At 43.2% G+C, this 22,391-nt stretch overlaps 1 protein-coding gene across 1 annotated transcript; it reads left to right on the top strand.

Annotated features, from left to right (window-relative positions):
- The first annotated feature begins 1,701 nt into the window (after positions 1-1,701).
- ODAPH (odontogenesis associated phosphoprotein) lies at positions 1,702-10,530 on the top strand. Its single transcript, XM_008521970.2, has 2 exons — positions 1,702-1,859; positions 8,418-10,530. The coding sequence occupies exons 1-2, from the start codon at positions 1,793-1,795 to the stop codon at positions 8,813-8,815; spliced, it is 465 nt and encodes a 154-aa protein (XP_008520192.1). The 5' UTR covers positions 1,702-1,792; the 3' UTR covers positions 8,816-10,530.
- Positions 10,531-22,391: the final 11,861 nt, after the last annotated feature.

The raw sequence follows: 22,391 nt of genomic DNA, 5'->3' as shown, positions 1-22,391 counted from the left end.
ATTTTGCTTTCGTTATTTATTTTTATCAACACTTCAATTGGAAGCTCGTCAAAAATCCAACACAGAAAAGAAAGAGGATCAGAAGAAATACTACAAATGTCCATCGACCAAAACTTTGGTTAAATAATTTACAATCCATTCATAAATCAGAACACTGGGCAGTAGTTAAAGAGATTACGTGGATCTAATTTTATTGGCATGGCGATATACTTCCAATGCAGCAGGCAAAGTAGCAGACGCAATACACACTCACCTAAAATTATAGGTTATGTTTCTCTGTTTTGTAGCCTTAGTACTTCCTCTCTCTTAACATTCAAAACCCTTTATTGTTATTCTTTAGTTAATATTTAATGTCCCTGCCAAACTGTATGCTCCGCTAGAGCAGGAACCCTATCTTAGCCCCAGCACCTAGACCAGTGTCTGCACACGATACGTGGTCAATAGAGAGCTGTTGAATGAGTAGGTAATGCCTTGATCTCAGGAACTGAGCTTGTTCTGGATGATCCCTACTTCCTTTCCAAACTGCTGACAAACTGTCCATTTAATCATCTGTTCTAGAATTCTGCCTAGGATTATCATCAAGTGGAATTTATCATTTTCTAATTTGAGTGTTAACATTCTTACTCATTTCACCTCTCGGTTTGCACGGTCTCCCTCGTTAGATTGTCAGCTCAGCGAAGCCAGGGACTATGTTCTGTTTTGTTCTTTCTGCAATGCCCTGGAAAATGTTCTGGTCAAGGTGGAGGCCTTTGGAGTGATTGAATCCCTTGGCACATACAACCTCTTAAGAGAGCAAAGTCAGAACTGGAGTCACTATAATTTAATACGCCACAACTCCCTTTCACGGAGCAGGCGCTGTGATTGGCGCTTTCTGTCAGTTACCTCTTTCATTCATCACAACAATCCTCTGAAGGAAATACCCCAAGTCCCATTTTACAGACGAGGCATCTGAGGTTTCAAGTCTCAGGGACTCGCTCCTGATCACCCAGCTAGTAAGAAAAGGAACCAAGACTGGAACCAGTTTTTTCTAACTCCAAGGTTTATGCTCTTAACTACTTGTGACCATGCCCTCCCATTCATCCAGCAACTGACAGACAAGTCCTTCTCTCAGCAAACAAACCTGGCCCAGATATACCATGGCCATTTTGTGGGCAGTTTGATGAATCAGAAGAAACCCCATAAAGCAACTTGCTAAGCTAATCTCCCCAAATTTTCAGATTTGTTTAGATAGTGACCCTAACGGCTACTAGAGAAGAGAGTTTTCTGATTCTGCTGCCCTTGGCTCCTGGACAACAGCAGAGAAGAGAAGAAGAAGCCGTAATCTGCCTGGGGCCTGTAAACAGCCTCTTCAAACCACCTGGATCAGGAAGACTTTGGATAGTGCCCTCCCCATCCTGTTTGGCTTTTTGAAGTCAGTAAGCTACCCAGAGGGAAGTAGTGTTGAGTATTTCCTGGACAGATTCTCTTGCAGAGGGAGACCCACACACACGAGTTAAGAGAAGGCACTAACATGGGAGAAGATTCGAGGGAATGAAAAGGATAGTGAGGGGGTGGTTGTCCACAACCCAATTCCAAGGACAGATGAATGATGTTTGGCTGTGGTGACAAGAAGCTTCTGGCTGATAAATACTGTCTGGAATTTCCTTGTGGATTTTTTGCCCTCATACCACAGGCCCTGATCGCTGTGGTCCACTATGCAATGCAAATTACCTGAATCAGGCTGCTGGTGACTCACCAACTCCCCTTTAAAGCTACGTTGGGTTCAAGGCAGTGCCTGCTCAGGGCAGGAGCCATGGCTCACCGGTTCTGCGTCTCCTTCTGGCTACTGGTCTGCTGGTTGGTGGTAACTGTGGCAGAAGGTAAGGGTTTTGTTTTTATTCCATTGTGGGCCCACTAATTAATAAGTTGTGTGAAAAGACAAAATTTGGCTCCATGATTATACATATCCATCCATCTGTGTGGTTAAAGAGAAAGAGACTGAATTTTATCATCCGAAGAGCTCTAGCTCTGTGACTTTAGATACGCTTAACCTCTCTGATATCCTCACATGTGAATTGACAGTATTAATAATATTCATTATTATGGGGGTTGTGAGGATCAAACGAACCATCATACAAGAAAGCTCTTCAAACTTAAAAGACTATTCAGATACCAGTTGTTATTGTTACAGGGCTAACGATTTCCACTTTGAATTACAGCAATGTCCACATTTTTATATCCCCTGCAGCCAAGTAATTTGCATGCGGTGGGTGCTTAGTCTCTGTTAACTGCTTTAATCAATCACATTTTTTTTCAGCTGTGTCTTGGTGCTACTGAGGTGAGCATAGATTTCTTTCTTCAGAATTATATGAGGTTCAATTTCTCCACTGTTCCTGTCATCTAGCCTTTCCCCCACTACAAAATTGCCAGTGGCCTCAGCCTTGGAATTGGTTTGCAGACCCATGGGGAGAGGAAAGAGAAGGATAGGGAAGAGAGGAGAAAGGAACGAGAGAAGGAAAGGGAGACTTGGATCTAAGGATTTTTCACAGTTCACTTTGTTCCAGAAAAGATACTGTCAAGAAAGGAGAGACCCAGGAGTCAAACTGAGTCCTTTGCCCCTTTCACACGCCCCTGAGGCTTTGCGGGGGCTCAGCCAGACCCTGTTCATCCCCCAACAAGCTCCCTGCTCCCATCCCCCAAAGCGGAGAGGGCCAGAGACATCAGAGCAGGTGGTGAGACCACCAGAGGTCACCGTGGCCAGTCCCTGCATGGACTCTGGCGATCAGATGGCGAGGAGACACAGATTACAAATAACACCTGCCGGTTCCCAGGACAAGGCCCCCAAGCATCTCCTGCTAAAAGGGGCATCTAAAAGAGACACATAAAACAGAACCAGCCACCTGACACTGCTTTCCAGAAAGTGAACCACTCTTCAGGAAGCTTTGTAAATATGTAGCTAAACAGGTTATAATGAGATGAGAGGCTTATTCACATCTGAAAAACACCCATTAACATGGGAGATTTGATTTCTGAATTTGGCTCACTCTTCCCCACCATCCCTCAGACTGGCGTGGAAGTCCTTCAAGTGTAGCTTCATTCTATCCAAGTTCCAGCTCCAGGTCAACGGACCCACCTCACCGCTCGCTTACACACACCGTCTGGCTCTGCCCAACATGGCCGTCTGTGAGTCTCCACTCTCACCCTGTTCTCTCTCCTCCCCAGCCAACTGGGGCTGCTCCCTCTTCCTGCTTTCACCTCTGTTTGCTGCAATTCTGTTCACATAATTACATTTAAATGTCACTATAGTATTGCCTTCACAAAGGCTTTCTTAAGGCACCTAATTTTAGAATTGGAACCTCTCTCAGACGTCTTGGAATCCTTATAACAGTCTGTACATCACCCCTGCGCTTGCTGCACTCTGCTCTGTATTACAGGTCGGTGTATCTGTGGCGTCTCCCCACTTCTCGAGCACAGGCCCCGTGTCTTTCTCATCTCTGCATTTGCCACAGCACCTGACACAGTAACCTGCACACTGTTAAAACGACTGGACTTACAGCATAGAATTGAAAGAGGTCTGTGCGACAGTTTCTGGGTTCCAGATTCTTTATCTGTAAACTTCGAGGTTTGCCCAAAGCCAGCCATTCCATGAGTCTACAAAATGAATTGAGTGGCAGTTATTGTGAGTAAACTAATCCCAGGACTTACACTTCTTTCTGGTTCAGCTGTGAAAGCACATGAGAATTGTTCTGATATTCCATGCGCCGTGTAAAGGAGGAACAGCATATTCATACATCAAGTATAAGGTGCACTTCTCTTAACAATCAGTATAGTTCATTACAAACCAGCTGTTGTCTGCCCAAATAACCACAGACTACAGGTAATTACATATATAAAAAAAAGTCTTCTCATCCTTACTTTTTTTTTTAAAGTACTAATTGTTGGTATGCTATGAATTTCATGTCTAGACTATAATAAACCCATTTAAAATTGATGTCCAAACTCCAAGCAATATTTTGGCTTGATTTTTTATCATACTCTAATTTTAAATGTAAATTATTATTACAAATTTTCTGGGACTGGAATTAAATACTCACTGAGCTTCACGAAAATCTACAGGAGGAGCATTCAACATCTGCCTGACCGTTCATTCCATTTATCAACCATGTGCCAAGCACACTCTAAGCAGGGACCACTCTAGGAACTGGCGACAAAGCAGAGACCAACAGTCCACAGGCCCTGTCTTCATGGAGGCCCTGTTCTAATAACATCTGCACCCTTTAGTCCTATCAATAGTGCACAGATTTTGGGGCCGGCCCCGTGGCCGAGCGGTTAAGTTCGCACACTCTGCTTCAGCTGCCCAGGGTTTCACCTGTTCGGATCCTGGGCGTGGACCTAGCACGGTTCATGAAGCCGTGCATAGGCGGCGTCCTACATAGCAGAACTAGAAGGACCTGCAACTAGAGTATGCAGCTAGGTACTGGGGAGCTTTGGGGAGAAGAAGAAAAAGAAAAAAGACTGGCAACAGATGTTGGCTCAGGTGCCAATCTCAAAAAAGAAAAAATTTAATAAAAAAAAATTAAAGCTTAAAAAAAAAATAGTGCACAGATTTTACACATAAAATGTAACCAGATGAGCCCAATAAAATGAGGCTCATGCTAACAAAAACCTTTCTATCACATTCAAGATTAATAACAACAGTAGCTAAGCCCTACAAAATGCATAACTGTATGTTCTCAGGACTTTACATTTCTTATTTCAGATAATGCAACAAGCCAATGAGATGGGTAGTATTATTTTCTCCATTTGACAAAGAAAGAAAAGGAGACCCTCTAAGTTAAGGAAACTGTCAATAGTCACACTGTTATTAAATGGCAGAGCTCAGGGAACCTGACTCCAGAGCCTATGCTTTTAAACACTATGCTGTTCTGCCTCTCAAAGTGTTCTCAATCTGCATTTAAATATGTGACCTACTTTGGTATGATTAAGGTTACAGAAGAGCTCTCGTCTTTGACATTCAGTGCCTTTGGTGGCACGTCAGTATGTTACGTAACGAGAAATATTTGCTGGTTGGTGATCATATTATTCCTGAGAGGTAGGACCGTAGTAACTTTTGCAATTATAGAAACTGAGATTTCTCTCAGTCAATTCAATTCCACTGCAGGCCCGGTGCTAGGGATGAGAGAGAGTGGTCTACAGGGTGGTCACGTGGATATTTCAGTGGAGGAGGAATATAACCGCTGAAAAGTAATCACATGACTGAGTATTATGAAAGTGGACGCACAGGGTGCTGTGGAAGCATGCTGCCAGGGGCCTTAGCCAGCCTCAGGGCAGGGAAAGCCACCCTGAGGAGGTGAGACATGAAATCTGCATAGGAGTAAGCCAGGCAAAGAGGGCAGGAGATGATGCTCTGGGCTTTTTAACAGCCCAGGACTACTGATGACTTTTGCCAAAGTAGTTCTTGTGGAGGGGAGGAAGTCAAGTCAGATTCCAATAGATTAAATAGGTGGGGGGTCACGGGGAAATGGAGTCAGAAGTGTGTAGACTTGTCTTTGAGGTGAGAGAAGTAGGAACCAAAGACTTTCATGACAGATTATCAAAGTTCTCTCTCTGAAACATGAAGCTAAGGAATCTACTTAGAAAGGTAAAGAGAATTCTGAAGAGAATTCTTCAAGTGAATGAAAAATGAGAATTTTGAAGGGGCTCTAAGGAGAGTATCAAAGGTTTAGAAGACACTGGGAATGGAGCAGAACAAAGATAAACATAAAAATTGACGAGCAGTGTTAACTCAGCCAAAGTTGGAGGCCACGTATGGCATCAACCCACTCACTCAGAAGTGTGGTCTTAACCTTATAAGGACCTGTGACAGATTCCCAAACGAATCCCTATGGATCACACATTTTAGAACACTTGTGCTAGCCAACCAGTGACTGAAGTGGTCACCATGTGTCTAGTCTGCTGGAAGAATTTGGTTTTATGTCGTCCTGCCCACATTTTGGGGGTGGTTACTGGAACAAGCTTGTATCTTGGTCTTGAGCCCTTGGAAATTCTCAGAAGAAGAGAGGACTGAACACCACTGGACATCCCAGAGCCAGAGCAAACCTGCCTAGCAGCCACTAACGCCCCATTGTCGGCAGGAGGATTTGGAGAGTAGCCTCAGGTTTTAAGAAATGAGATGACTACAAGGAGTGGGTGGTTGGTTGGTTTTTAACAGCTGGAGTACAGCTTACTGAGTGGCAGAGCTCAAGACCTAGCTAAGCCTGATCTGACAGCAAAATGTCAAGATGGAGCTTAAGAATAAGGCTAGCTTCTCCCCTAGCAATCGGATTCTTGGCAGAAAGTTTTCACATTACAAAGGTTCAGTACTGATCTAATTGTGTGGGAGGAAAGAATGAGTAATGTGAGATTTAACCATCTTCTGTAGTTCAAAATGCCTTAATCTAGTCTCAATCACAGGATTTCAACTCGCAGTAGCCTGGATGGGTAAGGGAAAAAGAGTCAGTATTTCATTCAAGAAACAGACACCCATTCAAGCTAGCTTTAAAAAAGAGTAAAGCTAGGGGGCCGGCTCCGTGGCCGAGTGGTTGAGTTCACATGCTCCGCTGCAGCGGCCCAGGGTTCGGATCCTAGGCATGGACATGGCACCGCTCCTCAGGCCACGTTGAGGCAGCGTCCCACATCCCACAACTAGAAGGACCTGCAACTAAGATATACTACTATATACCGGGGGGGCTTGGGGAAATAAAGCAGAAAAAAAAAAAAAAAGAGTAAAGCTAGATGTGGAGTGATTATTATAAAGATATCTTCAAGAACCTCAAGCACAGTCAGCCCTCAGAGGCACCAGCCCTGGATAGTCAAAAACCAAGGCTGCTTTCACCATCACTCATTTACGACATGGTCTCTTGTCTCTTTTTCTCTTCAAAAGATCTTCCCCATTCTACAGCTTCTCTGGAGACACTGGCTTCTCTGCTTACCCAATATTCATCTGGCCAAAACCTGACACTCCACCCTCTGCCCTACACCTTCCACGAACATCTGCCACTAACTGTGTCTCTTTGTTGAGATTCTCAGGTGAGAATCTGATTGGTCATTGGCCAGCCAATAAATGAGTTGAGTGTCGAACAGCAGTCCCATCAGCCGTAGCCAAGATGGGTAGGACTGACTTTTCCAGGGGTTGTGGGTGAACCAGAATCTCTGGAAGGGCTGTGAACACAGGAAGGCAATAAGCATACCCAATACAACCAAGAAACCTCAGTTCAGCTGTTCTAAAGATGAGGGGAATCTAGCTCTTTTTAAGTGCCTCAGTTCTCTCACCTTCCTGAAGGGAGCTCATTTTTCCATCACTCATACTCAGCAGCCCTTTCCAGGCCAGCGATTGGTAAGTCTCTTAAGGGAGTGAGGAGTAATTTTCTAAAGGGAAGCTTCGATTTACATAGCCATTTCGATCGGATCAAACAGCGAGAGAGAAGACCTTGACGCTTGAGCTTGATCCAAATTTCTTCTCGGAAACTCATTTCATCCGGGCCCTCCGTGCTGGTTCCCCTGCTGCGTGCAGATGCCCCTCCCTTCCTCTTGGGGGAGTCATTTCACTGCTGGGGCAAGCGAATGGGCCTTTTGGATTAATAGCCGTCAAGGAGCATTTATTTTTATTTTCTTAACATTAATTAAGCTCTTTTTTTCCACTGAATTTTCTTTATTTAGTTATAATTTGTGCACAATAAATGCACAAACTTAAAGGTACAGATCGATCACATTTTACATATACATATATATGTGTGTGTATATAAAGATATGTGCATACATATGTGTATATGTGTATATATGTCAATATAAATGTGTGTGTGTGTATCTGTGTCCATGTAACACTCACCCAGATCAAGATCTAAAGAATTCTTTGGTTACTTTTTCCACTAAATAACGCCTACCCTAACCTTAAGCTAAATTAAAAAAAATTTTTTACCATAGATTACATTTGCTTGTTCTTGAACTTCATATAAATGGAACCTCACAGTATGTACTCTTTTGTGTCTAAGTTATTTTGTTCAACATAACATTTGTGGGATGCATCCATATGTGGTTGTATGAGTAATTCTTCCTTTTCATTTCGGAGTACTATTTCATCGTATGACTACAGGCTGTTTATCCATTCTCTTATTGATGGACATTTGCGATGTTTGCAAGTTTAAGCTGATATAAATAAGGCTGCTGTGAACATTCGTGAACTAGTCTTTTGTAGACATACGCACATTCTCTTGGGTAAACTCCCCAGAGTGGAATGGCTCGGTCATAAGGTGCATCCATGTTTCATTTTATTACACTTTGGCAATTCTTCCAAGTAGGCTTTGAGACTTCTCTATTTCTCTATTCCAATCTTTCTCCCCTGCTGACACCTATAGTATCTCCTTTCTGCTCTTTCCTTACATGCAGTTGTCTCCCTCCAGGACAAGAAGAGGTGGTGACCCCTCCTGGGGGCTCACGAAATAATGGAGACCCCACAGACTGCCAGATCTTTACCCTCACCCCTCCCCCCACCACAAGGAACCCTGTGACGAGGATCCAGCCCATCACAAGGACACCCAAGTGTCCCTTCATTTTTTTCCCACGACGAAGGCCCAGAGTCTACATTAGGTTTCCAAACAGACCTTTCCTCCCTCCATGGTGCAACCGCCGTTTTCAGTTTCATCCGTTTATTTGGCCACGCGTTCGCCTTCCTCCTCGTTATCAGTATTTCCCTGGAAGAAATGTCGGGAGAGGAAGCTCATCTGAGGAAAGCAGAGAGAAGAGAGAAGCCCCAAACATGCTGAAGCCAAAGAGGCCAATGCCGCGGAAAAGATTATAAAAGATTTCTGTTTTCTTTTTCCAAACTAAAACTATTGGGTTTGAAGATTAAGTATCTTAAACACTTGAACACTAACTAGAAATTGTTCTCCTTGTCAGCAGTGAAGATACTTGGTTATAGATTATTTATGTTCGCAAAACAGGAGCAGGAACTACATTCTTCTTATCCCAAACTTTTTATGATCACAGGATATTTAAACTAATAAAAACCTAAAATGGGTGGTTCAAATAATTCCTATTCAAACTGAGATGCCAAAAGAATCACCTCCCTCTTCTAAATTGGAGTGAAGAGCATTTAAATAACCTGAGATTGTTATAAACCAAATGAAGACCTTAATGACACCATTTGATGCTCACTGGAAAACTTGCAGAGCAAGGCGCATTTACAAAGTGAACTTTAAAAGAAATCATAGAAAACTGAAAGCTTTATTCTATTTTCTGTTTGGCAGTGTTATAGATAGCAGTTATTTATTCATTTATTATTATTGAGGTGTAATTGACATAACATTATATTAGTTTCGAGTGTACAATGTAATGATTCAACGTTTGTATATATTGCAAAATGATCACCACAATAATTCCAGTTAACATCTGTCATCATAAGTAGTTACAAAAATTTTTTTCTTGTACTGGGAACTTTCTAGATCCACTCAGTCTTTTAACAACAAAAAAAGAAATTATAAAGATTAAAGCAAAACAAAGTTACAGGAAGTCTGACTACAGATAATACTTTAATGATATCAAAAACTGAATTACCTAACCAAAAAACTCTTTATTTTTTTTAATTCTTTTTTTAAGGTGTGCTTTTTTGGGGGAAAAACTGGACCTGAGCTAACATCTGTTGTCAATCTTCCACCTTTTTTTTTCCTCCCCAAAGCCCCAGTACATGGTTGTATATCCTAGTTGCAAGTCATTCTAGTTCTTCTATGTGGGACGCCACCACAGCATGGCTTGGTGAGTGATGTGTAGGTGCGCACCCAGGATCTGAACCGGTGAACCCTGGGCATGCAAACTTAACCACTCTGCCATGGGGCTGGACTCCCTCTTTTTTTAACTGTAATATCTGAATGTAGTTTAATGTTAACTTTTTAAGCAACCAACACAAATTGGTTTAATAAGCATCTCTGTTTCTCCTATTATCATCGTATAGATACTAGCCTAAATAAGATACTTCCCCTAAAACTTTCAACATAGTTCTGGGCTCAAAAGTCTCGTTAAAAGTTTGCATGAATGTTCTCGTAACTCTAGAAGTGTATACACATAAGTTCACTCCACTATAGGAAACTTGTATTCTGAGGGTGCAACATAAGTAACAAATCCCACAGATTGCATTCGTTGGCTATTTCTTTAGCCATTCTGCAAAACGCTGTCTCCTATTTGTGCCACTCATCTTGCCTTGAGAGAGGAACTTTGGTTTTGCATGTGTGGTCGGTGGCTTACACCTGTGCCTCTCAAGAAGTATGTGCAAAAGTTGCTGCTGCTGCTGCTGCTTCTACAAAGAAAAAGAAAAGGAGCGGAAAAGACGTGAGGATGCTGGAATGTTGCCTGGGAAATGGGGAGAGACGTAAAATCATCATGCTGTGCTTCCTTGCTATTATTAAAAGAGAAAAAGAAAAAACTATTTCTTTCACTCATTTTATAGCATATTTTTACAATAAGAACAGATATTTGCTTCAAAATTGCAGGCTTTAATAAAAGCTGTGTTTAAAATCCTTATTAAGAAACTCTGTATTTTGTAATAAATCTGCTCCCTTTTCTGTTTTCTTTTTGGTTAGTGGGGCATAAGCAGAAAAGGGCCACCTTGGGCAAACTTGAAGACTGATAAAGGTTTGTATCTGGATCTTTCCTCCCTTTCTGTCCGCACTCCTCTGCCATGTCGTGCCCACCACTCACTGCTCACCTAGGCACTCGGTGGACTTACAGAGCCTCCAAGTGTCCCAAACTAAGCTGGCTTTGACTGGGCTTTCTCTCCCCAGACATTAGAAATTTGCAATCCAAAACTTCACTGCTCTGAAATCCAGTCCCGGAAGGCCTTGCTAGGAGACATGTAAACCCCAGGAAAACTAAGACAAAGTAAAGATGGATAAACAGTTTCAATCCATCAGTTATAGGAAACAGGCTACTCCCGTAGTGTTTCATAGTGAAGGCCTTTTTCAAGAGAACTCTCAGTAAAATTGCACCATTCCTCGCCCTTGGACATGCGTAGAGTTGTCTATATGAGAAACAGCCCACACCTGCAATTAAAAGCATAGGCTTTTGTGACTTAAAAAACAAATACATCTTTTAGGTTAATAAATTTTTCTCTTAAAATACACTGATGTTGGGGCTGGCCCACTGGCGCAGCAGTTAAGTGTGCACATTCCACTTCAGCAACCTGGGGTTTGCTGGTTCGGATCCTGGGTGTGGACATGGCACGGCTTGGCAAAAAGCCATGCTGTGGTAGGCATCCCACATGTAAAGTAAAGGAAGATAGGCATGGATGTTAGCTCAGGGCCAGTCTTCCTCAGCAAAAAGAAGAGGATTGGCAGCAGTTAGCTCAGAGCTAATCTTCTTGAAAAAAAAATAATACAGTGATGCCTAGCGGGTTTATTGACTCGGGGACAGCCTTCGATCACTAATAACTCAAAATGAATTAGTTTACCAAATGTTTTCCTCACCACCTAGGTGGGGTTAGTGGGTTTTGTAGCAATGGGAGTCTGTTGGAAGGGAGTGATAACTCTTAAATGCATCTTTTGCTTTGTGGCAGAAGTAGCTTGTGCAAGTCTAAAGTTCTAATTATGCTAACGAGGTATAACCTGAGTCTGATCATCAGACAAACCCAAATTGAGGGACATTTACAAAACAATTGCCCTGTGATCTTCAAAAATGTAGACGTCATGGTAGACAAAGTTTAAAGAAGATTAGAGAGACATGACAACCAAACGTAGGATGTGCTCCTGGAGGCGGGAAGGAGAGGGCGAGATAGCCGTAAGGACACTGTTGGGACAACTGGCGGATTTTTAATGTGGCCCACGTGTTAGATAATAGTCTTACATCAGTGTTAAATTTTTTGAATTTGATAATTATGTAAGAGCCCATCCTCACATAAAAATCTGAAGTATTTGAAGGTAAGAGTATGATTTCTATAAATAAATCTCAAACTATTCAGGGAAAAAAGTGTGTCTATGCGGTGAGGGGAAGGGAAGGACGAAGAGTAATAAAGCAAACGTGGCAAAATGTTTTTACAATTGATGTATTTGGGTGAAAGGTATACAGGAGTTTTTGTGTACTATTCTTGTAATATTTCTGTAGTTTGAAATTATTTCAAAATGAGAGTAAGAAGACGTTATTAAAAACAACAGAGGTGTTAGCGACAGGGAGGCTCCTCTGGGTTTTATATGTGGGGGAGGAAGTGGCCATTTAGGGCCTCAGGGGACAGATGGGGAGATGACAGAGTTAGATGAGACATGAGAGGTGGAGGTACAAAGAGAAGGAAGGTTAAAAAAGAGGCGAGGTCTTGAGAAAACTATCCCAGGAAAGGTGCGTTTAAAGTGCCTGCAGTGACCCAGGATGGGGACAGCCCTACTCCAGGCCAAGTTGTTTCAGCTGCTCGCCCGAGAAGGGGAATTTGGGCTCTGGGAGGGTACCACTCTTGCATGGGCTGAGCAGCCTCCAGAGCCCTGGCCCTGGCGTGTGTGGAAGGGGAGAGGCAGGGAGAGACGGGAGGAGGAGGAGACGCGGCAACACTGGGCAGTTGATGCCCAGGAAGTGATCAGGAAGGAAGGCAATGGGGTGCAGGGCTGCAGGTGAGTTGGAGAGCAGACTTTGCGCTTGTCAATACCAGCAGCCCCCTTTATTTCCAGACAAAAGGTTGTCAACAAACCTGGAAATGAGTCCTGGTCTTGTGGAAACTGAACTCAGCTTCGTGGGGCTGACCGCTCTGGCCCAGGGTGGTATATGACTTTGGTTCAGCCTGGGACAGGGGCCAGGCCAGGCCCAGCCTGATGGAACCCAGGTCTGGATGTGAAGCAAGACCCCCCTGGTGGGAGTTGAGGGTGGTCTAAGGAGTGATTTGGGAGGTAAGGTGCCACCCTAAGCAGTTACTGGTGTGGCACCCAAGGTGTCTGACAGGCGGGGGCCGCCGAGGCAGGATGCTTATGTGTCTCTGAACAAAACTGGCCCATGCTTTATATTCCAGGTGGATGCTGCTCCCCCTCAGACTTTTTTTGCCTCCAGGTTCAGGGCTAACCTCTTCTGTGAGTTCACTCTGCCTCTCCTCCTCCCTTAACTCTCTCCATGTTATCCGTTCACTTATGACATTGCTTCTGGTCATCTGGTCAGCCTGGGCCAGCTGCTCAAGTCACTGATGGAGTGGGTATTGTTGGTAACTGGGAAGGAGGAGAGGCACTCCAGGCCAAGATTCTGGGGGTGGGTTGGTGTTCTTTGCCTGTAGAGAGGGTGGGGGTTGAATGTGCATCCTTGGGTGGCCCGCAGGGATGGCAGCAGCTGAAAGTTACTAAAACGCCTCATGGACCGTGGTTTGTTACTCTAGTGTTCATCATAGCCATCAGATGGCACCAGGGGACATGGAGCCCCTGGCCAGTGTGAATCATAGTGGGGCAGGAGGGAAGACCCTGAAGGAGAGAGCCAGCCTAACTTGACGCCTTCCAGATAGGAGGAAGTTCTCCAAAGTCATGTTTCCAGCCCTCGCTCAGGAAGCCCTGTATTCAGGAGGCCACTATTTAAGGTTTTCAGATAAGCTTATGAGGTGGCAATCTTAACAAGTCCAAAGCAGATGCTTCCAGGGCCATCAGCAGAGGTGCTGCATTGACTGACTGACCCGGGAGCCCCAACCCCGAGGCACATGAATGCCAGCGGGCACCTCTCCTTTTCTGGGCTGCAGGTTTTCAGAAGCTGCATCTTCTAAATTGAGCTTCCTGTTATACTAGTTCTGTGCTATGAACCTTGCTTCAAGAAGATTCGTAAGCTGTAAAACATTATAAGGTTGATGCCACAACGCAGAGTTGTGCCTTGCAGAAGGAGTTTGTAGAAGGAGTTTGCAGATGGAGCCCAGTGACCCCCTCACCTACCTGCCTGCCTGTGCATTGGTCAGAGGAGTTCTTAGCGTGATGATATAACCTGTGTGTTCACATTTGAAATGCCTTAGGCAAAGGGAACATTTAGATGAGGCAGACTGGCAATTGAAGGGAGTCATTGTGTTGTATAAAGTCTGGGAGGGAACAAATTGGTCATGCCCGACTCTGTGTTGGAAATGGTAGGTCTAGCTTGGGCGTTCCAATTGCACTGCAGACTGCCAAGAGAAGAGAAAGGTGGAGGTACAGATAGTGATCTTTGATTCATCTTGCTCTATTCGTTTTTCTAACCTGAATTTTACTTGATTAGAATTCAAAGTAATCTTGGCATTCAAATGGGAGGACGCTGAGGTGAGGGTTGTTGGAGTGGGCACAGCTTGGCAGTGGCACAGGAAGGGGCAAAGGTGGAGAAAGGGAGAAGGTTGGTTAGGTAAATATTGCAGAGGGTGGAGGTGGTAGGGGTGGGTGGAAGGAAATTCTCTGGAGAAAAGACCAGTAGGCAGAGTTCTGGGGAATTTAATAGAGCTCCTGGGCAAAGAAAATACTAGTTAATACTAGTAAATTGCTAATGCCAGTTAAATTGTTGCTTGGAAGCAAGAAAATTGCTTGGAAACTTTCTCAACTGCTTAGAACTCTGCTAAGTGCAGGGGGAAAGCAGCAAAATTGTTTTGCTTTGCTGCAAGGTGGAGAAGACTGAAAAGGTGTAACTGAAAACCTGAATATCAGCCACTTGAAAGATGGGTGTCTGAAACTTGCATCAGCAGGAGATTAACATCCTTTACTGCTTTGCAAGCTTCCTAAGTGGTTCATTTGAAGCTGTGAAGGTGTGCATGCTGGGGATCAGTAAAAGATGCAGAAAAGATTTCCAAATGCCCAAATTGTGGGCTTCAGAAGTATTTACATCTGAGATTTCGGACTCATCTCGCTTACAATGAGATTAGATGTACTCTTGGGTTTGTCTCTCCTATTTTTGTTCGCTGAGATATTTTGTGATTGAAAATTCTGAGCAAAGCAAAAATGCAATGATTTCTAAAGGAATGTCATATGTTAAGTCAGGCTTTATAAACCCAACTTTTGGAGACTGAAGTCAGCATCATGGCAGAGTGAGCTTTCCTGGCAATCTCTCTCCTCCACCATACCACAAAAAAGACATTCATGCTCCAACAGAGGGCATCCAAACACAACACAAAAGACGTCTGAGAGACCCATGCAGCCATATGATGGAGGGCGGAGAGGCTGGAGCCCCCCTTGGAGGAGGTGGAACGGGATAAGAGAAACTTTGCTCCCTCCCCAAAAGACTGGGATCGGATCCTGGGAACGGACCTACACACTACTCATCAAACCATGCTGAGCAGCACCCCACTTACAAAACAGAGGAAGACTGGCACAGATGTTAGCTCAGTGATAACCTTCCTCAAACAAAAAGAGGAAGATTGGCAACAGATGTTAGCTCAGGGCCAATCTTCCTCACCGAAAGAAAAAAAAAGGACTTGTATGTTGCTCCATATGGTAAAAACTAGTCCTGTTGCATCATGGGCATAATTACTAATCCTTTTTCTTCCCCTTTACAGTACAAATAAAGGTTTGAGTTCTAAACACCCAAGAGAAAACTACAAAAAATTAATCTTGAATTTATCTATGCTTTGAAGATAAGTTAAAAATAAAATCCTATTCCTACATCCCACACTACCAATAACCTTGTAACAATTCACACATTAGTTATAAGAGTTACAGGGCATCTAGTCTGGTTGAGCTGGGACTCAAACATTCACTGATATTTAGGGAAAGGTAGCTTTTAATTGGGTAGTTTTTTTTTTTAAGATTTTATTTTTCCTTTTTCTCCCCAAAGCCCCCCAATACATAGTTGCATATTTTTTCAGTTGTGGGTCCTTCTAGTTGTGGCATGTGGGATGCTGCCTCAGCATGGCCTGATGAATGGTGCCATGTCTGTCCATGCCCAAGATCTGAACCAGCAAAACCCTGAGCCCCCATAGCGGAGCATACGAACCCAACCACTCAGCCACGGGGCCGGCCGCATAATTGGGTAGTTTTAATTCTCCTAATTAAAGGGAAAGTTTGGTTGGAAGTTTGGGTCTCAGAGGGAGAGAGAGAAGGTATAAGATGGCGTGTCATTCCATCCGTTGGATTGAATTCAGGTAGTCAGTGGTGAGCACCAGAAGCTGATACAAATGTCTTTAAAAGAAACTTTAGGAGCCTCTGAACATGGCAGAGCTGTGATGGGGCAACGTGACAAAGTGTGGCACAGATTGGAGAAGGAGGCCATTCTCCCCACCTCTGCACAGAACTCATTCCTTCTCTGGCACCCTGACAAACAGCAGCAACTTTGGGAAAATCAGGAAACAGCAGCATCCTCATCCTAGATGCCGGTTCCTCACAGAGGGCGCTGTCCACCTCGGCAGCCATGAAGCGCTTGCAGGGCTTTGTGGGCAGCAGGCGGCAACAAGGGACAGTCAACCCAGGAGAGGAAGGAAGTGCAGGCTGCGTGGGGTCTGCTACTGAATGGTTGCTTTGTTGCACATTTAATTACCGGGCAAACAATAGAGTTTGCTAAATGCCTGATTAAAAACGACAAATTAAGAAAGAGCTGACATTTTATAACTGTTACCTTATGGCATTTGGAAAATTATTTGAGGAGATGTGTTAGTTTGATAGGACTGCTATAACAAAACACCACAGACAGGGTGGCTCCAACAATAGAAATTTATTTTCTCCCAGTGCTGGAAGCTGGACGCCCAAGATCGAGGGTCAGCAGGGTGGCTTTCCTCTGAGGCCGCCCTCCCCGGCTTCCATATGGTGTCCTCTCGCTGCCTCTTCACACGGTCTTTTCTCTGTGCATGTGCCCCTCTGGGGTCTGTGTGTCCAAAATTTCTCTTCTTAATAAGGACACCAGATTGGACTAGGGACCACACTAATGGCCTCATTTTGACTTAAATCACATTCTAAGTCACTGGGGATTAGGGGATATGAATTTGAAGGGGATATGAATTTGAAGGGGATAAATTCAGCCCATAACAGGAGGTATCCAATTTTGATAGCATAACCACAAACTCCCAGAAGAGCTGCATGATTAGAGGAAGCTCTGAGTCTAAAGAAAACAGGGGTTACAATGTTCAGGCACTTTTATACATAAGAAAAATTAAAGAAGACCACCACTTTCCTCTTTCAAGCACAGAGCACATCTGACTTTTTCTTTTTCTTTTTTAGGATGATTAGCCCTGAGCTAACATCTGCTGCCAATCCTCCTCTTTTTGCTGAGGAAGACTGGCCCTGAGCTAACATCCATGCCCATCTTCCTCTACTTTATATGTGGGACGCCTACCAACCACAGCCTGGCTTGCTAAGCAGTGCCATGTCCTCACCCGGGATCCGAACCACAAACCCCAGGCCACCGAAGCATAACGTGCGAACTTAACTGCTGCGCCACTGGGCCAGCCCAGAATAGTGATGAGTTTTGATGGGTAATTGGCTGAGTAGGGGCAAGAGGGAGCCTGTGGGACCTGGAAATATTCCATATCTTGATCTGGATGGTGGTTGCACAGGTGTATACATTTATGAAAATTCATCAAGCTATATGCTTAAGATGTATGTATTTTACTATATGTAAGTTATATATCAATTGAAAATGTTTAAAAATGCTGCTGTGTAAAGGAATTCAGTAAATGTATGCTAATTATAGATTTTGTTTATCAAACAAGCATTCAAATAGTCTATTGACTGGTAGCTAGCAAGGTTGTATTAAGCAATATTTCACTGAGAAGTCAGACAGCGAAAGACAAATACTGTATACTATCACTTATATGTGGAAACTACAAAAGCCAAATGCACAGAAACAGAGAGTAGAGTAGTGGTTACCAGGGCGGAGGGGTGGGGGAAATGGGGAGATGCTACTCAAAGAGTATAAACTTCCAGTTAAAAGGTTAACCAGTTCTGGGGATCTAATGTACAGCATGGTGATTATAGTTAATAATACTGTACTATCTACTTGAAAGTTGCTAAGAGAGTATATCTTAAATGTTCTCGTGACAAAAAAAAGAAATGGTAATTATGTGATGGGCTGGAGGTGTTAGCTGACGCTCTGGTGATGATCATTTTGCAATATACACATAGATCAAATCAGGTTGAACTTACACAATGTTATGTCAATTATGTCTCAATAAAGCTTGGGGGGAAAAAAGCAATATTTCACTGAAATATCACCTTGCGACAGCAAGCAGAAGACTTGGCGTATTTTTTAGTACATATGTACCAATAAGCATTCATCTTTCCCAACTAGGGCCAGAAATTTTCCAACAGCCTTCAATATAACTCTATACTTCATAAAGTTGGCTAGCCAAAGAATCACAAAAAGAGATAAACATACATTCCAAACAGAAAATACCTCTCACAATTTCAACATTGGGAATTTATGAAAAGCATGAATTGGCGGTGGTTACCAGGGAAAAGGGGGGGTGGGGGGAGGGCACAAAGGGGGAAGTGGTGTACACACAACATGACTAACAATAATGTACAACTGAAATCTCACAAGGTTGTAATCTATCATAACATTAATAAAAAATAAATAAAAAAGTACATTAAAAAGAGCATGAATTGGACAGTAGCAGTTCAATGATTTATACAGAAGGCACCATCACAAACAATTACATCGGAAACCGCTTGGCATACATGTACAGGTCCTTCTGGCGGCCTGCACGACCTGGGCCCCCGCCCCCCACTCGTCGTCCCCAGCGTCTTCCTCTCTGACCTCATCTCATACTACTCTCATCCTTTCTCACTCCACTCCAGACACACTGCCCTCCTCGCGGCTCCTCAAATGAACCAAGGACACTCCCTCCTCAGGGCCTGTGCCCTTGCTGGTCCCTCTGTCTACAGCGCTCTTGCCCCCAGTATCTACATTACCCACATGGGTCCTTCCTTCACTTCTTTCAAGACATTCAAAAACTGCCACTTCTCAGTTTCCCTGGCCACCCTATCTAAACGTGCGGGCACAGACCCACTTCTCCCCGTCCTGGCTTTATTTTTCTTCCTAACGTGAATCACATTCAATCTTTCTATGTGTATTCTTAGTTATCTTGTTTATTATTCATCTTTCACATCAGAAAGGAAGCTCCTTAAAGGCAGTGATTTGTGTCTACTGTGTTCACTCCTTTATCCCCAGGACTTAAAACAATACCTGCATATAGTGGGGACTCAATAAATATTTGTTAAATAAACGAACTTTTAAACCTCCTGATATTTAACCCTGTTTCCTTCCCAATCAACTCCCACATCTCAGGGGAAGTCTCAGGATTTTAAAATCTGCTCCAGAAAAAAAGAACTTCTATGGAGGAGAGAAAGCTAAGGTTCCTACCCCCCTCTCAAATAGAGCAGTCAGTGGCCTCCAGCGCATGTTTTCAACATTCTTTCAGGAATTTTAACATGACTCGTTCTCTGTTTTACTGCAGATAAAATTTCTCTCTTCAGTAGTTTCTTAGAGAATAGGTCGGAATGGTAAGCAGAGAGAATCCTCCAATTTAATTGCTCACTTAATTTTGCAATTTTTCAGGCTTTTATTAGCAGCATCTATCACTTTTTTAAAAACTTGAGTCCAATCCTCTTGGTAAAATCTTTCCTCCAAGGCCAGGTCAAGACATGCAGGTGTCCTGGGAAGGATAATTATTTGAGACGACTCTTCAAACCATTATTCTTTAAATATCTGTTCAACAGGCAAGGAGAAACTGACTTTCTGACAACAAAATGTATATACATCTTGGCCTATGTTCCAAATAGGAGGTTTATTACATGTTCTGCACACAATAAACGCTTTAGTCTCTTTGGGAATATCTTTCACAGTTTCATGCACTTGGAAAACTAGATATCCATCCTCATCCTTTCAGAATAGAGGTAGATTTCATATAGTCATAGTAATAAAATCGTGTTCAAAATGTGTTTTAAAATTGTTTCCATATTGGTAAAGTATTTCTCCTTTTCTATAGTCCCTTTTCAGCTTTCTTTGGTAATTTCTTTTTAAATCGACACGTTAAGAGGTATAGTAAGGACTTAAATTTTGGACACAAAATAGATAGCTTATTTCCCCTGAGCAACATGCCCTGTACTTTTTCAAATTCAGAATTCCAGTGGACCAACTGCTGACTTAACATACACGTGAGCTGACTGATATCAAGGTTGGAAATGTGTCCAGGGCTGTACCATGCAAACTCCCTATGCTGCATTCCAATATCATCAAGAAAAATAGCCAGTGCCAGTGTGGACTAATCTTCAAATTTCCGTTCATTGTGAGCATCGACTTACATCTTGCTGCTTATATAGAAATCACGCTTGAAAACTATATTTTGAATTAATTCCAAAGATGTCCAGAGCCCTCCTTGGATTAGCACTCTTAGAAGTGGCCTGATTGGCCTTCCTGCTGCTCTGCGTTTGCCCATCTGCTCACATTTTATCGTCGTGAGGCAAGTTTACTTTCATAATTCCCCAACTTATTTTTCTTTTACTCAGGATTCTCAGCGAAGTCCACAGATCCCCTCCACCACCCCCAAGCTCCCATCAGCCAAGCCCTCCTCCAGCCACTGGTTCTGCCTTGCTGACCTCTGAGTCACCAGCCACCTGACATTAGGGGAGCCCTGACACAATCACAGAGACAGAGACCACATGCATTGGGTCTCTTCTGCTCCCACTGAGCGTCATAAACCCCAGGACTGGACTACTGGAGTGTTAAACTGTCAATGTCCACTAGGGTGCGCCACTCCACCGGCAGTTCCACCTGATGGACCGGCTATTTCTGCTCTCCTTTGCTACCCCTGTGGTTCAGATAGATTAAGCACTCCTTAACATTGGGCCCTTGAAAACGGAAAAAGAAGATCGTTTATTGCATGCACGAAAGGAACAGATAATACTCCTCAGGTAAAATTCATCATAGATTTTAGCATTTTTCCTCTTCGGAAGGATATGGCTTACTGTGAGTGGGGCTTTACTGCCCCCTCCTGGATCACGTCTTGGCAGCACTGGCAAACCTGGGCAGAGCCAAAGAAGCAGGGTGTCATCCTAGTGAAATGGACGTCAGGCCACCTGCAGCAACCCCTGAGCTCAGACTTTCATAACTCTCCTTAATTCCTGTCCTTCCCAGCAGAACTGACTTCTTCATCCGTCTACCCTAGAAGGGAGAAGTACTTATCCCTCATTGACTTATTTCCTCCCAAGACCCAACAGAAGCAAGGGGATCTCACCACCTTACTTAAGAAGACAAGCGTAATGAAAAATACATTCTTCTGGCTGGGTTATATTTCCCAATACAAAATAAGTTTTGAGCTACAAGATGGCTTGAGCCAAACTATATTATCTGAACCTGGTCTTTGCCTTTTTTTTTCAGAAGGTAGGAAACCTATGTACAAAGGAAAATCTCCAATGCTCAAGCTAAAAATCTGCTTTACCTTTTTTTAAAGAGCTTTAATACCCTTTTTTCACAGAAGAAACCCAAATGACCAATAAATACATAAAAAGAAAAACATATATGAAAATATATGTAACATCAGTAGTAATCAAGAAAATATAAACAAAAGCAGCATAACTTTCATCCATCAGATTGGTAAAAATGGAAATTACTAGTAACATCTAATATGGTCCGGCTATGGGGAAATAAACTTTCTCATATGCTGGTGAAGAATATAAATCGTACAGCATTTTTGGAGGACAGTTTGGTGGACTCAGTCAAAATCTAAAATGAAGCACACCTTTTGCAGCTTCAATGTCCCCCTCTTGCAAGCAACGAGATTGTTTCTCCAGCATCCATTCTATGTACACCCGCTCAGCTGTGTAGAAGCCAGGTGGTTCTGCAAGTAGGCTGTCATTGGCCCAAACCAATCAGCATAATCCTGTTTCCTTTCATTCTCACTGTTAATCCACACAAAGGAATTTAACAGAGGCCCGGCCAATCAGTGCATACCATTCCTCTGGCTACAGTGCTTGATTCCAGGGAAGCAGCATCCAAATTTGGCTTAATTGGAGTGAAGCTTGTTTGATGGCTGGGCAAACACACTTCCTCCTCTGTAAGTGAATGAGGACGCATGTAGCTCCAGGAGGCTAAGCTCCCAAAGTTTATACTATCTAAACAAAATTTTTTAAATTGATTCCAGATCTAAGTAATCATGACCATATATTTATTTCAACAAACACGTATGGCTCTATCATCTATTAAGTGAGTGATATGGAGTAAATTCCACAAACTTTCTAAGCCTACTACCTTGCCTGTAAAATATGACTAACGATTCGTACCTTCATAGGATTATTATTCCTGTTGTCAGATAGAAATCACTCTGCTAGACGGTGTGGAGCAGAAATAGATAAATAAGGTATGGTTCCCAATTTTTAGAGACACAGACAATTTATTGGGGATCATGACACTGGTTGTCGTGCTTGCCTGTGTGCCTTCAGAATCTGGCCCCGACTCTCCTAGAGGGTCTAGGAGCAACTTAATAAACAGCTTTTCTACTT

The sequence above is a fragment of the Equus przewalskii genome, chromosome 3 (genome assembly GCF_037783145.1).
Source record: "Equus przewalskii isolate Varuska chromosome 3, EquPr2, whole genome shotgun sequence".
Classification (NCBI taxonomy): domain Eukaryota; kingdom Metazoa; phylum Chordata; class Mammalia; order Perissodactyla; family Equidae; genus Equus; species Equus przewalskii.
Note: the sequence above shows the minus strand (reverse complement) of the source record. Positions and strands in the feature narration are given on the sequence as shown.